The 15,592-nt window shown below is 41.5% G+C and overlaps 1 protein-coding gene across 2 annotated transcripts in view; it reads left to right on the top strand.

Annotated features, from left to right (window-relative positions):
- Window positions 1-15,592, top strand: part of si:dkey-215k6.1 (transmembrane protein 132C) — a 267,107-nt gene that overhangs the window by 56,117 nt on the left and 195,398 nt on the right. Inside the window, exon 2 of one of the 2 annotated variants that reach the window (XM_067407603.1) lies at window positions 3,686-3,774. The exons of the other annotated variant lie outside the window; for it this stretch is intronic. Coding sequence (XP_067263704.1) covers window positions 3,699-3,774 — 76 coding nt within the window. The 5' untranslated portion in view covers window positions 3,686-3,698. The remainder of the gene's footprint in view (window positions 1-3,685; window positions 3,775-15,592) is intronic. 2 annotated transcript variants of the gene reach the window in all.

Below are 15,592 nucleotides of genomic sequence, written 5' to 3'. Positions count from 1 at the left end.
GGACGTGTTTATAGGTCAGTTTCTTACCTTTGGAGCCACACTTGTGTACCTTAAAGTCCAGCATCTGTAAACAGCTCACTACAGAACAATGTGGTCAAGAAACATTTTTTACTATTATAATTTTTTGAAAACAATTGTGCTGCTTAATGTTTTTACATGATTTTTCATAAATTAGAAAAGTTCAAAACTTTTATTTATTTATTTTTTATTTACAAAAGTAATCTTTTGTAATATTATAAATGTCTATACTTTCACGTTTGATCAATTTAATGTATCCTTGCTGAATAAAAGTATTAATTTTCTTTTGGAAATCAAACAAAATAAAATCTTACTGATACCAGAATGGTATATTACATTTAAACAGTTTATAGTAACCTTTGTTTTTGCTCTTTCAGCAATTCTTCTGTTTAGTAACATTCAAATCTCAGTGGTTTTTTACATATTAGAGACAGTTGAATTCTAAAACCGGTTCAGAGTTTGATTACACAAATGGAAATCCACTCCAACAGTCTATACAATTATTTGTCAAGTAGTGTTAATGAATGGAAAGGTCACTGGAAATTCATTGGTCACAAATGTTGGGTAAAATAATACATCTGAATAAAACTGAACTATTTTTGAGGTGTTTTTGGAGGCAGAATAGTTAGGTTGCTTACCTTTGGTGCCATGCTTGTGATAGCTAAAAATATAGCCTCCTTATTTAGCTTACTACATTTTTGGAACAGAACAATTGCTCCCCCTGGATATGTGAAAAAAAAAAGAGGGAACCACTAATTTGAGATGCATTTGAGATGATTCATTAATCTGGAGTGTCTGACCTCTCTTTCACCTGCTTTTTGGCAGTGTGTGACTGTGTTAGTGTTTAGATTTTGAAACAACAGAGTACAGTTATAAGGAGAACCCCTTGTGTCTTTGTCAGCTGCTTTCATCATTTGTAATGAGTCAGGAAAACTGTTGTGAGAACAATAAGGCGTCCCTCTAAATCAAATGTTATACAGGAATGATTGGACATGCTTGTGCATTTTTTGCAGTCTGGAGGTCTTTAATGGCCTTCATTGGCTCAACATTGAAAGCCCAATGTTGGCAGTCTGTGTTGAGCTTATAGAGTGCTGTACATTCTAATTATATTCATTATGGCAAGATTACACCGTCTCGTGTAATTACTGTAAAGATTATAACAACACTAAATATACTGGCAGCATATCATTCTCTCTTATTGTCTCTCTCACTTCGCTGATCCGCTAAAGAACAATGAAAGCCCAAAGCTGCTTGATTTAGATGTCTGTTATGATCACTTATGAATCAGCTGCCTCTGGCTCTATGACTGGGACGCCAACTATCACGCTGACACACACCCTCTGTACTCTTGTTTTAATGCAAAGAGAGTGAATTTGATACTTTGATGCATCATTATATAAAATTAGAATAATTTGCCACTTTTTCTTTACATGTACTTCAAAAGGGCATTGCTAATTTTTTAAAGCAGTGGTTCTCCATTAGTGGGTTCTGTTCTGATAGGGTCACAGACAGAATTCAATAATTAAATGCAATTAACTAAACTACCATTCCAAAGTTTGGGTAAGATTTTTTGTTGTGAAAGAAATTCATTATTTTTATTCAGGAAGGATGCATTAAATTCATCAAAAGTGATTGTAAAGACTTTATCTATTTCTATTAGAATATTCTATTAGAATAATTTATGAAGGATCATGAAACTGAAGACTAGAGTAATGATGCTGAAAATTCAGTTTTATAAAGTTATTTTAAATTGTTAAATTTTGATCAAATAAATGCAGCCTTTGTGAGCATAAGAAACTTCTTTCAAAAATATTAAAAAATCTTACCGACCCTAAACTTTTGTGCAGTGCATTTAGAAGAAAACACTTTCCAGTTGCTGTTGATGTCATTAGAAGTGTTTAAATTAAAACGCTTGCATGATAAGCTCTCAACCTTGAAAAGAAACATTATTTTCATTAATGTTGCATTAAATTCAATTATTAATAATATTATGATTATGATTTTAAATGAATTTTATTTCCATTTGCTCCACATACACTATTGATACTTGTACAATGTTCAGTGAAATCCGGTGAAACATGGCAATTAACAAAGGCATAAAGTGTTTTATGTGACGGAGGAAGTGTATGTGTGTTTAGGGGAAGTGGAGGAAAGGTTTTTCACATGTTAATGTATTTTTCAGTAGAATTAGGGAATTTCATTGGCACAGAAGGCAGCTGGTGGCGTAATGCTCAGTGCTGTCTAGTGTATTTTGCTCGTCTGTATCACCCCCGGCTGTGTGTTTTGGTTAAGCGCCACCCTGGTGGTACCATCCCATATCAGTGGGCGGCGGCCATTTTAAATTGCTTTTTCACACCTTTGGTGGGAATGGGGTTTCAGACTTACATGTGCACAGTCTGAGACACCCAAGAGACAGCAGTGTTATAGATCCTCAAGCAAATTGCTCACACTTTTTCTTACACTTTCTCTCTCTTTCACTGTATGAGGCCTTTTCAATTCCTGTACCCTGAGAGATAGTAAAGTTAGATGAAATTTTCAACTATTAGCCTCAGAATGTATATGTACATGAAACACTCAAAAAGTGCTTTTTACTTTGACAACACAGGTACAAGATGTCTTTTCGATGTCTGATTTTATCTGGAAGAACTAATGTTTAGAGCATGTGGCATAATGGTGGTGGTGAAGGCGTGCGTTTTGCATTTGGATTTTTTTTGGGACATCATAACACTTTAAATACTAAACTTATGAATATGTATTATTATTATTATTATTATTATTATTATAAGTAGTAGAAGTAATAGTAATAATACTACTTCTGATACTACTACTACTAGTAATAATATATAGGTTCAATCAATGGCAATTATTGTTATATTTATAACTATTATTATTTTATTTGTAAGCGCAATTTATCCCAAATCATTAAATTAATTAAATTTAATTTGGAAACTGAGCCTAGCAATTTTTTTTTTTTTTAGTTTTTTTTTTTAGTTTTTTTTTTTTTTTCTCGATTTGTGGATATATATTATGCACATCAGTAATTTGAGTTCAGGGACCAAAACATGCTTATTTTAAGTATCAGTACTTAAGTACTTAATCTGTTGTTATTATAATCTATACAAAGAATGTGCTTTTAATAAAAGCTAACAGAAGTACATACTTTAAAATCATTCCACTGATTTCAGGTGAGTGGGTTAAAATTGTGGCCCTCTGGTTCCGGCACCTATGATGAGGCCTACATAAATTTACTCCTTCATCAGGTTGTTTTATTTATGATACTGACTCAAATTTGCTCACTCTCGTTCTCTATCGTTCTCTAAAAGCCCTAACAATACGGATGGCAGGAGTGTGCCAATGTTGGCTCTAGCTCCAGTCACTGAGTGTAAATTTCTGCTTTAGCCAGCTCTGAATCTGATGGATCTCTCTAAGTGTGTTTGCACAGCACATTTTAATCGATTCTTAAAATGTTCAATTAGGGCCAAATCAATTTGCTCAAGGTGGTGACGATCAAAGTCAGCATACACTTCACACACACCTCTGCCTCTCTTGGCTACACACATTGAATTCAACATGCTATTCAGTGCTATAATTATATTTTTTCCCCCTTTGTTTCCTACCCTTTCCTCCCTCTTGTCTTTAATTGGATCTGCTTTCTTTGTTCTCATAGGTGTCATTTACATATGGTCGGTTTGGACACGAGAAGGGAGTGTGGCAGTTCGGCTTTGTCATGTCTGACTACAGTGTTCAAATCCTCAGGTTTCTAGTTTTGTTGCCATGGTATCTATGTCAAACTGACCATGCCAGTGTCTTTCACCTCTCAAAGGTGTTGTTTTTTTATTTTTTGGAACTTGTTGGCAAAGGTCACCTATGTGCCATTTTTTTTTTTTCATACAAATAGATATATATCACTCAAAAGATTGGGGTTGGTAAGACTGCTTTTTATGCTTGCCATAGATTGCGGGTATTGCTCATAATTTTACTCATTCCCACAGGTTCCCCACTATAATGCAGAAAATTCCCACAAACATTTATTCTGTAGCATGTAGTTTGAATGACTAAATTAAGCCACTTGTCAGATCAAACCAGTAATGTAATTTCACAATTCCTTATTCTATTGTATTTATTTGGGCTACTGTTTTAATTTATTTGTTCTTATGTTATTATCGACTGTTTACTTCAAAGTTTGAAATCAAGCTTCCTTATGCTGTGTGTAAGCTAGTGTGCAACAAAATTACCCCATTGTAAAAACACAAATTCATTGATTGAACAAACATTTAAGTGAGAAAAATGTAATTTTTACCAGAAAAATAAAAAGTCTAAAAAGGGGGATTTCCCACCAGTTTTCTGAAACGAAATCCAGGCACTTTCTTGCTAACTTTTACTCTTACTTTCTCTCTCTAAAATATATAGAGTAATATTAAACCACATATGCACCAGGTAGTAAAAATATGAAAAAGGTTGGAACAAAGAAAGGCATGGATGGATAGATAGAAAGATAGATAGAGGCAAAATTGGAGAGAAGCTTGGTGATGGATCATTTGTCGTTTGTGGCAAAGGTCAGAGTTTATTGGGGCAACCATGTGGCGAATAGTTTTAGTGCTTAGTGGGAGGCAGGAAGCCTATTAACCCGAAGAGCTTCCTGCAGGGTTGTGCATTTCAGTGAGTGTGTGTTTGAAGGAGTGTATTCCAAATTATGTCTTGGACTAGGTTATAAATCATTCTTTTTTTTTTTTTTTTTTGCTCTCCTGAGTTACTCTGTGATGTCAGAGTGAAGGTGGGTGTGTCTGAATTTGATACAGAGTGAGATCGACTTTGAGCGTGTGTGTGTATAAGATAGCAAAGGTCACAAAGTTTGAAAGTATTTGTAAATGTGCACTTGCTACAAGGTCACGGTTTTTGGAAGCAGAACGAAGCAGCTGCTCTTGCCATGAGGGGCCAGAGGACAAACGCCAGAGGAGAATTCTTTTATCCAGGCGTAAAATACCATATGATCCGTCAACTCCATTACTGCCCAAATAATATCCACACACACATACTTAGGTTCTTCAGCATCTTTATTTGCATGCCCTGAGGTCCCTGAATACAGCTGTATGCTTGCCGATGTTCTTGTGCCATCTCTGGTCTCATCCAGTATCTTTGGGATGGTGTTTAGTTTTTAGGAGTCATTTGCTACAGCCTACAGCATATAAATAATTGTAGGGCTAATGAAGGGGCTAGTAGACTTTAGAAGTGGACAGGATGGAGTGCCTAGCAGCTTTCATCTCACAGCAGGCTTTGTTTGTAGTTTGAAAACTCTGGATAAAGACAAAGTAAAATGGAACCTTATAAGTAACTGTTTTGGAACAATATAGGTGAGAACCACATGATAATCTAATAAATGTGCACTACCATTCAAAAGTTGGATTTTTTTTTTTTTTATGTTCTTTTGCTAACCAAGGCTGCATTTATTTGTTCAAAAATACAGAAATATTTGTACAATTTAAAATAACTGTTGTGTATTTTAGTATATATTTAAAATGTCTTTTTTTCCCAGTTAACATTTCTTCTTATTAATATCAATGTTGGAAACATTTGTGCTGCTTAATATTTTTGTAGAAACCGTGATGCATTTTCTTTGATAAATAGAAAGTTCAAAAGAGTCTTTACAAAAAATCTTTACTATTACTTTTATTCAGAAAGGATGCATTAAATTGATCAAAAGTATTAATTACTTTAAAATAAAATTAAATCTTATGGACCCCAAATATAATATAGTGCAAATATACATACAACACAAGTTTGGGTCAGTCAGTTTATCTATACAATTCAGGAATTATTATATGTATTTTATTATAAATCTAATCAAAGTTTCAAGCTTAACCCTTCCATTCCGTGCCATTCCAGCCCAGCCGGTACAAAATGGTTTCATTATCTACTGTGGGGCTGATAACGGTCATCTTTTGAATGTAATACAAATTACAGATGCGCCAGTTGTTGCCTTGGGTAATGCAAGAGTTTACAGACCGTTTTGGAGGATTATCTTATATTTCTTATGTTTTTTTTTTATTAATTTGTGTTTATGTCGCTCAAACAGGGCGCTTAGCCAGCTACAGAGAAACTGGTAGCCAGGCAACAGACAAGTGACCAATCCTGAGTTGCGACATCACTACATGTATTGTTCCAGCACAGAATTCTGGTCTGAGAACGGTTTGTAATCATACCGTGCCATACCAGGCTCAAGTGGAACTACAACTGGAACCCTTCCTTACTCTTAGAACCATTCAGCCTGATGGTGGAAAGTGACTTAAGTAACCTATTTTTTACCAGAACAAACTGCAGTATGAACAACTCCATAGTCTGGCTAGGCGAGACTGTCAAATATGTCACTTGTCATGGTTGGGATAAAACCTTGGATAAAAATGGAAGAGTTACCATAGGATTTATCACGTGTCACTAGGGCTGTCGCGATAACCGCAATATCGTAATAACACGCTATTGACGAGCCAACCGCCGAGGACTGCAAAAACCGCAGCAACCACAATATTTGCATGTTTTATTTTTTGAAAGGTTATGTCCTTCTCGTTTTACACTTCATTCATGTGTACTAAATATTAAATAAGTTAATAATGATAGCATAATGTGTACCATGGTAATTTGTACAGAGGCTCCGTAGATTTGCACTAAACAAGCCTAAACATTGAATGTGAGCAAGATCGACTGAGCGTGTGCGATTACCTGCGTCTGTCCTTCAGGCCGAGACATATATTGGTGAAAAAAAAGGTTGTGGTGTCCAAGGATAGAAATCTCTCCCTTAGCATTGACGCATTACTGGTCAGCTGAGCCTTATATAGTGGCGCTCAAAGTTAAAATGATTTCAACAGCTTGTTTAATTACATCTATCTTTAAATGAATCAGCGTGTTTGAAATTGCAGTTGAATGAATGGTTTAAAGATTCAAAGACAGTCCTTGTGGCGCAATAATGTAACTGCACTGACTGACAGCCCTTCTGGAACGCGCAGAGATGAGTATTGTTAGTTCTGCTTATACTCGTGAAATATCGGCAGAAAGTCTCTTGTTTAGTCAGATTCAGGGATCTGAACTAACTATTATACATATAACAATAGCCCTGCGATCTTACTGTCAGGTTTATGTTCTGTTATGTAGACCCTTATTTTGACATTCTCTTCTGTTACTTACGTCCTGTTTTTTTAATGCTCTATTTAGTTTCGTTATTGAATATGACCACGTTACACAGATTATATATATATATATATATATATATATATATATATACACGCCGGTAAAACTACATATCACGCTATTGAGCCACTCAAAAATACCGCAAGGGAAATTCCTTAACCACGTCAGCCCTACGTGTCACTTTATCTGCCATAATGAAATTGATGGGAGGTTAAATTGGCAGGAATAAATGGGAAGAAATACAATTCCAAGAACCCAAGGGAAAGATTTTGAACTCTTCACGCTGTATATATAAGTTGAAGCTTTAGGTGATGCTGTCTCGCCTGCTGCAATGAAATCCTCAGCTTTGTGAGAAATGTTTGACATTTGAAAAGTGGCCTGAGAAAGAGGGAGTGAAAGTGAAAGGTTAGAAATGTGTGGGGTGTCGTCAGCCTTGGGACCAGCGGCTGAAACAAATCAGAGCGGAGGTGTTTGGGCTCAGAATTATGGTCCTCTTTGTAGCCCTGAGAGCGCCATAAAGAACGAACTTGTGACACAGAGAGATGCTGTTTTTGGGACGATGCTGCCTCCATCTGCTGAAGCTACGTGCTTTATAGCGTGCAAGCTCCGTATCACAGCTCCCCAGGGCCGCCACAAAACATTGCAATTTTTAATTCTTTCTTTTTGTGTGTGTGTGTGTGTCAGTCCTCTGGGGCTCTGCGATTATGTCATGATTGCTGGTGGTGAGGTAGAAGTGACAGAATGGACTTTATTCATCTATAATTTCCTGATGAGAGGCTCATAATGTATTATAGCATAAATGAATGTTCTGGTAATTTAAGCTTTATTTGCAACTTAATGTTAATTGCCACAGAAAATAGTTTTGATTTGTCCCTCAGTTTCTTTTAAAAAGCAAGAATCATGGTTACAGTTGTGGATGACCGAATATTATTTTCTTTGTTAACTTATATTGAACCCATTCCTTTGTTTGTTGTATTGTTCGTTCATTCATTCATTCTCTTTCCCGTCACCAATCTTTCTTCCTTGTGGACACTGGGTCCACAAGGCCTCACGTGTGTTTTGTCTCAGTGTTGATTTGAAATGAATCACTGAAGGTGTATCTCTCTCTGAAGGGATTATTATGTGTTTAGACTCTTGTTGTGAGACGCAGCACCATACCAAATCTTCATTATATTTTCACACCTTTACTATGCTTCACTCCCGCTACCTGAGGAGAAAGAGAGAGAGAGTGTGTGAGAGATAAAGTAACACAATAAACCTCTGGTTCTATTCCAGACAGCTGCTTGAGTTTCTGTTGGTCTCTATTCTGTCACCGTTTCAAAACATGCAAATGAGACTCTCTGAATCAGCACGAAATCTGTTGTATCACTATAAAAAAGAACAGAGAAAACAAACAAAAATACAAGAATAAGAAAGATTGAAAAACGTCTCGGGTTACATCTGTAACCCTGGTTCCCTGAATAAGGGAACGAGACGCTGCGTAAGCGCTTTGGGAACGCCTCTGTGTGTTACGTCTTGAAGCACTCGTGAAATCGAACCAATAGTGTGACGGGACGTCAGAGCGGGTGACGTCACGGACCAGGAAACTATAAAGCACCCTTGAGAACAAAGAACGCCAGCTTCTGAAATAGGGATGAAGCAGACGCTCACAGGCGTGCTGGGAGTATGGCTAAGCTACGCAGCGTCTCGTTCCCTTATTCAGGGAACCAGGGTTACAGATGTAACCCGAGACGTTCCCTTTCATGGGAACATCGACGCTGCGTAAGCGCTTTGGGAACGCTATCCCAACTAGGCCATAGGACCAAATGCATGTCTGTTATCTCTTCAGGACGACAGTACTGAGGACCCTGGAGTGGAGCCCAAATCAAGGTTATAGAACCTAATAAAGGTATGCTGAGACGACCACCCAGCAGCCTCACATATGTCATTGAGGGGAACCCCTGACATCAAAGCCTTTGAGGCAGCCATACCCCTGGTGGAATGTGCCCGGACAGCCAATGGAGAAGGCTGCCCGGAAGACTCATAGGCAAGCGAGATGGCCTCGACCACCCACTTACTCATTCTCTGCTTGGACGCCGGACCTCCTTTGTTAGGAGATCCGTAACATACAAATAATTGTTCAGATTTTCGCCACAGGGCAGCTCTGTGGACGTAAGCATCTAAAGCCCTCACTGGGCAGAGCAGATTTAGTTTTTCCTGATCCGCATTTGCAAAAGGTGGAGGACAAAAGGCCTGCAGCACAATCAGCCCCGGGACACTTGTAGGGACCTTGGGAATATACCCAGGTCTCGGATGCAGAAAAGCTTTGACCATTCCAGGTGCAAAGTCTAGACATGAAGGAGCAACGGATAGTGCTTGTAAATCTCCAATTCTTTTGAGAGATGTTATGGCCAGAAGAAATATGGTTTTCAAAGTGAGAAACTTCTCAGACACTTCTTCCAAAGGTTCAAAGGGAGCCGCAGCTAACCCTTCCAACACAATGGCTAGGTCCCAGGACGGAGTTTTTGTGCGTACCACAGGCCTCAGCCTCTGAGTACCACGGAGAAAACGTATGACCAAAGGGTTTCTACCCACAGAAACGCCTTCTATTTTAGCGTGATAAGCAGAAATCGCTGCAATATATACCTTCAATGTAGAAGGGGTTAAACCGTCCGAGAATTTTTCTTGGAGAAATTGCAGTACATGACTGATGGAGGAGTGGAACGGATCCACCTGTAGTCGGCTACACCAAGTAGCAAACAGCTTCCACTTATACGCATAAAGTTTTCTCGTGGATGGAGCTCTGGAGTGGAGAATGGTCTCTACAACCTCGGTTGAGAGACCGGATTCTATGAGCTCGGCCCCCTCAGGGGCCAGGCCCACAGTTTCCATATCTCCGGGCGGGGGTGAACTATTGAGCCACCCGCTTGAGACAGAAGGTCCTGCCTGATTGGAATCTCCATGGGGGAGCCTTCTAAGAGGGATACTAGATCCGTGAACCATATCCGGGTCGGCCAGAACGGGGCTACCAATATTAGACGGACCCCGTCCCGTCGAACCCTCTCCAGAACTCCGGGGAGCAGAGCGATCGGGGGAAATGCGTACAGACGCAGCCTCGGCCACGTCTGTACCATAGCATCCAGCCCCAGAGGGGGGTCAAAGAATACCACAACGGGCAATGAGACGTCTCTTTCGAGGCAAACAAGTCGACTTCTGCGCGACCGAAATTCTTCCATATCAGCTCCACCACCTCGGGGTGGAGCCTCCATTCCCCGGGCCTCGGCCCCTGCCTCGACAGGATGTCTGCCCCCACATTTTGATGTCCCGGGATATAAGCTGCTCTCAGAGAGAGAAATTTCCCCTGGGACCATAGGAGGATCTGATGTGATAATTTGCACAGCTGGCGAGACCTCAGACCCCCCTGATGGTTGATATAGGAGACCACCGACATGTTGTCTGTACGAACTAACACGTGATGGCCCCTTAGGTCTGGGAGGAAGTATTTGAGTGCTCGAAATACCGCCATCATCTCCAGCTGATTTATGTGCCAGGAACGATGATGGTCCCCCCAAAGACCCTGAGCTGAGCGACCACTCATGATCGCCCCCCAGCCTGTGAGAGACGCATCCGTCGTTAGCATTTTGCGACGACAAGGAGCCCCCAACACAGGACCTTGGGACAGAAACCAGGGTTTCTTCCACACTGCCAAGGCACGAAGGCATCGCCGCGTGACCTTGATTGTGCGAAAAGGATTTCCCCTCGGAGAAAACCCCCTGGTTCTGAGCCACCACTGTAACGGTCTCATGTGCAGCAGACCAAAAGGTATCACGTTGGAAGCGGCTGCCATCAGACCTAACAGTTTCTGAAACTGTTTTACAGTGAGTGACTGGCCTAATTTCACCCCTTTCATGGTTGAGAGAATAGAATTCACCCGGGCAGGAGACAGATGTGCCTGCATCGTCGTGGAATTCCAAACTACCCCTAGATAGCTGGTAGTTTGAGCTGGAAGAAGCACACTCTTCTTGGTATTGAGTCTCAACCCTAACCTTCTCATGTGTGACAGAACTACATCTCGATGTTGAACTGCCTGTTGCTCTGATTGAGCCAGAATCAACCAGTCGTCGATATAATTCAGCACGCGGATGCCCTGGAGTCTCAGCGGAGCCAGAGCCGCATCCACGCACTTTGTGAAGGTGCGGGGTGAAAGAGATAGGCCGAACGGAAGAACCTTGTATTGGTAAGCTTCGCCCCCGAAAGCGAACCTGAGGAACTTCCAGTGTGAAGGATGGATTGACACATGAAAGTACGCGTCTTTCAGATCTATTGTCACGAACCAGTCCTCGGACCTGATCTGTGTGGTGATCTGTCTGAGTGTAAGCATCTTGAACTTGAGCTTTTGTACTGAGCGATTTAACATGCGTAAATCTAGAATAGGACGCAGCCCTCCATCCTTCTTCGGAACTATGAAGTAGCGGCTGTAAAACCCTGACTGTTTGCCGGGAGGAGGAACCCTCTCGATAGCTCCTTTTTGCAAAAGTGTCATAACTTCTTGTTCCATGACCAGAGACTGCTGGGGGCCCACCACTGTAGGGAGGACCCCGTTGAACTGGGGCGGGCGAGACCCGAATTGTATTTTGTAACCCTTTTCTATCATCTGCAGTACCCACTGAGAAATATTGGGAAGACGTTTCCATTCTTCCAAAAATTCTACTAAGGGAACCAACCTCTCGAGGCTGGTCTCTGGTGTTTTTTGAGCACTTGGCTCGACGCCCTGGAGCGGCGCACCGGCAGGAAGAAGTCGAATCAAGCGCTGACCGGCCCTCCTCAGAGGGTCGGTGGGGGCCGCTGCGCCCCGTAACGCACGAGACGGCGGGGTTGGCAGAACGGCCCCCTGAGGGCGCCGAAGAGGGGTTAGTATTATAGATTTTAATTTTACAAGACCCTCTTCGGAGGGGGCTGCCCTCAGAAGTCCTGAACCCCTGACGTCAGGACTTCTTCGAAGCCTTCCTCGCGATAATGACAGTCCGCAGATCTGTCTTACCCTTGGAAGGCTTCGCTTGCGTTGCCCTCCCCGGTCCCCAAGATCTTTGCGGGGGAGCACGGGTGGCAACACTTTGTTTCTGTTGCGCTCTATGCGCAGTCGAGGAGCTTGTAGACGGCCGAGGCTGCTCCCGCTCAGCAACCTCGGCAGAGCGGCGAGGGAGGAACTTTTGGAAGGCCGCCGACTGTCTTTTTGCCTCCTGGAACCTCTCAACGACAGATGTAACCGAGTCGCCGAAGAGGCCCAGGGGAGACACAGGTGCATCTAGAAGCACAGACTTATCTCGCTCTTTTATATCTGATAAGTTGAGCCATAAATGTCTCTCCGTGGCCACCAGGGCTGCCATAGAGCGGCCTATTGATTTTGCCGTCTCCTTGGTGGCCCGGAGAGATAAGTCGGTAGCCTTCCTGAGCTCTTGGATAGCGTCAAAAGTCGCCTCGCCACTCTCGTCTATCTCCCCCAGCAGGTCGGCTTGATATGCCTGGAGGATGGCCATAGTGTGGAGACATGCGGCCGCCTGACCTGCTGAGGCATAAGCCCTGCCCACCAGCGCTGATGTTGTACGCAGGGGTCTGGTGGGCAAAGTCGGGGATTTTAGGGACGATGCTGTCTCAGGCGAGAGATAGCTCGCGAGCGTCTCCTCAACCTGAGGCATCGCCCCATAACCGTGCTGTTTACCTCCTACTATATTACTATATAGAGTGGTTTGTGGGTTGTAAACACGAAATTGTGCTGGCTTGTGCCACGATCTCCACACCTCGGTGTGGAGATCGTGGAAAAACGGCAATCCCCGGGGCTGAGGCTGTGATCGGGCGGGGAGAAAGCGCTCATCCAATTTGCTTTTTGTTCGCGCTTCTGATCTTTCTTCTGGCCATTCTATTTTTAACTTTGCCACCGCCCGAGTCACAACATCTAAAAGCTCCTCATGAGCTGGAGATGAGGATGGCGGGTCCTCCTCTCCAGCCCCGACGCTCGCTACATCCATCTCCTCGGAGCTGGATAAGTGAAGCGCCGGTGCAGGTGCCTCTACCCTGGGGGAAGAAACCGCAGCGCGTGCTTCCGCAGCCAGGGGAGAGACACTGGGTCTGGCGGGTGAAGGCTGAGATAGGGCAGGACCCGTCTCTAGCCCCTCCGCCAGATCCATCTGTGAACCCCAGGACTGAAGCCGCCGCTGTGCCTCGGCAGCAGCGGGACCCGAACCCTGGGGAACACTCGCCGCGGCGCCCTCTTTATTCTTGTCAAAGAACGCGCGGCGTGAGCAGAGTGTACGGAGCGTCAGTTTTTCACAATGTACACAGACAGCTCCCTCGAGAGCTGCCTGTGCATGCTCCACTCCCAAACAAGCAACGCACATCTCGTGTGTATCCCCGCCCGTGATGAAGCGAGGGCAGGGATGAACGCACTTAACAAACTGTTGCTTGCTTGAACTCGCCATTTGTGTCTCACAATATATATATGTATATATTATATGTGCTTGGTGAACTAAAATACTCTTGTCCTCGGACGAAGAGATATTTTGTTTGCTGTGTAGATATAAAGGGACAGACAACACCAAATAAGACACACGATAACACAGAGCGCTGCTGAAGACTTCAGAAGCTGGCGTTCTTTGTTCTCAAGGGTGCTTTATAGTTTCCTGGTCCGTGACGTCACCCGCTCTGACGTCCCGTCACACTATTGGTTCGATTTCACGAGTGCTTCAAGACGTAACACACAGAGGCGTTCCCAAAGCGCTTACGCAGCGTCGATGTTCCCATGAAAGGGAACTGGGATTGTGTATTACATCATTTTATATTGGCTTATAATGAGCTGAGGTTGAAACTTTTGCTGTGTAAAATGTGTGATATTGTTTAGTTTTCTGATTTATCAAGTTTTTCTGAACTTATATGAAGATAAAGAGATAAATGTGGGAAGAAATTTATTGTAAACCAGCACTGCATTGAAATTCCCTTTTCTGCTTTTTCTTCATTTTGTATTTCGACACATACAGTATATAATATGGTTTGTTGAAAATAATGTAGTGTAAAACAGACAGGCAGAGTTCCGCTAATGTATGTTTCTGTCAATGGATACACATTCTGGCTTCCCAATACGTTACAACAGCGATGATCAAAAAGACGTGGACAAAACAGTAGGCCTGGGACAATATATCGATTCTCGATTCATGATACAGTAAATCTGGATCGATCCTGATATTTTCTCTCTTGAATTGATTCTGTGCTTAGTTTTTAAAGCAGATGGCGCTCTAGGCTAATTTTTAACTGCACACTCAAATGCTCACAAAGAAGACTGCTGGAGAGCACTCGTGCATTCGGCTGAGTCATGTGAGTGGTTAAATACAGTATACTTGCACCTCTGTTCAGAATGCTGTTATGAAGCAAGATTAATGAAAACACAGTCCACTGCAAACAAACACCATTGTAATTCGCTTCAACCTTTTTGAACTTTATGAATGATTATTTTAGGTTTAAGTGGTATGTGTAAAGGAACCGGAAGCAAGCAGAGTATGTGTGTTTCTAAAGCTCGTAGTGTCATTGCTGATAAAAACTAAGCACTGGTGGGACCTGAACAGCACACGTTGCAGTCTGTTTAAACGAAACATATTTACTTGTTTTTAATCCTTGCCACTTCAAACATTCAAGAGCAAGAAGAAGCGAATGAGAAGTTGCACTCATCTGAAGCGCGCACACGGAAAGCCACATCTATATACTCAGTATATTGAGTTCTCTTTCGAGTCTTGCGATTGAACGGACAAATTCAAAGAAAAATTGTCAATATGCCCGTCTTGATGAGTATACTAGTAACATAGCCAGTTATGTCTTAAGTGAACGTAAACAGTAGAGAAAGACAAAGCATGTGTACAGTATCAGCATACTGGATCAGTGCATTGTGTTTTTAAATGATAGTAGCCTAATATTCCTGCTGTCTGTTTTTAATGTTAATCAAACAACAGAAGACAAGGAAATCACTCACTGCTCTTGACTGAATAGATTTTGTAACTTTAATAAGGATTAATCTTTATTTTTTGCAGTGAAATATATACACACATGATATAATAAGATATAAGATTTTATATATATATATATATATATATATATATATATATATATATATATATATATATACAATCTGCATTTTTAAAAGCCCTATATAAATAAAGGTGACTTGACTTGATATAAATACTTGACAAAATATTTTGTTTATAGATTGTATGGAAGATACGATTAAAACGAAAATCTATTGTGTTGCAATATTGCAATTCAACATCTAACTCTCAGTGATGTCATTGTAATTTTTGCATTACAATTGGTCTTTTTTTGGTCTTGCATTTAATCATCTTTAGCTGCCTTTATGCTGCAAATGTGGCACATGGCA

The sequence above is a fragment of the Chanodichthys erythropterus genome, chromosome 13 (assembly GCF_024489055.1).
Source record: "Chanodichthys erythropterus isolate Z2021 chromosome 13, ASM2448905v1, whole genome shotgun sequence".
Lineage (NCBI taxonomy): Eukaryota > Metazoa > Chordata > Actinopteri > Cypriniformes > Xenocyprididae > Chanodichthys > Chanodichthys erythropterus.
This window is presented reverse-complemented; position numbering and strand designations above follow the sequence as displayed.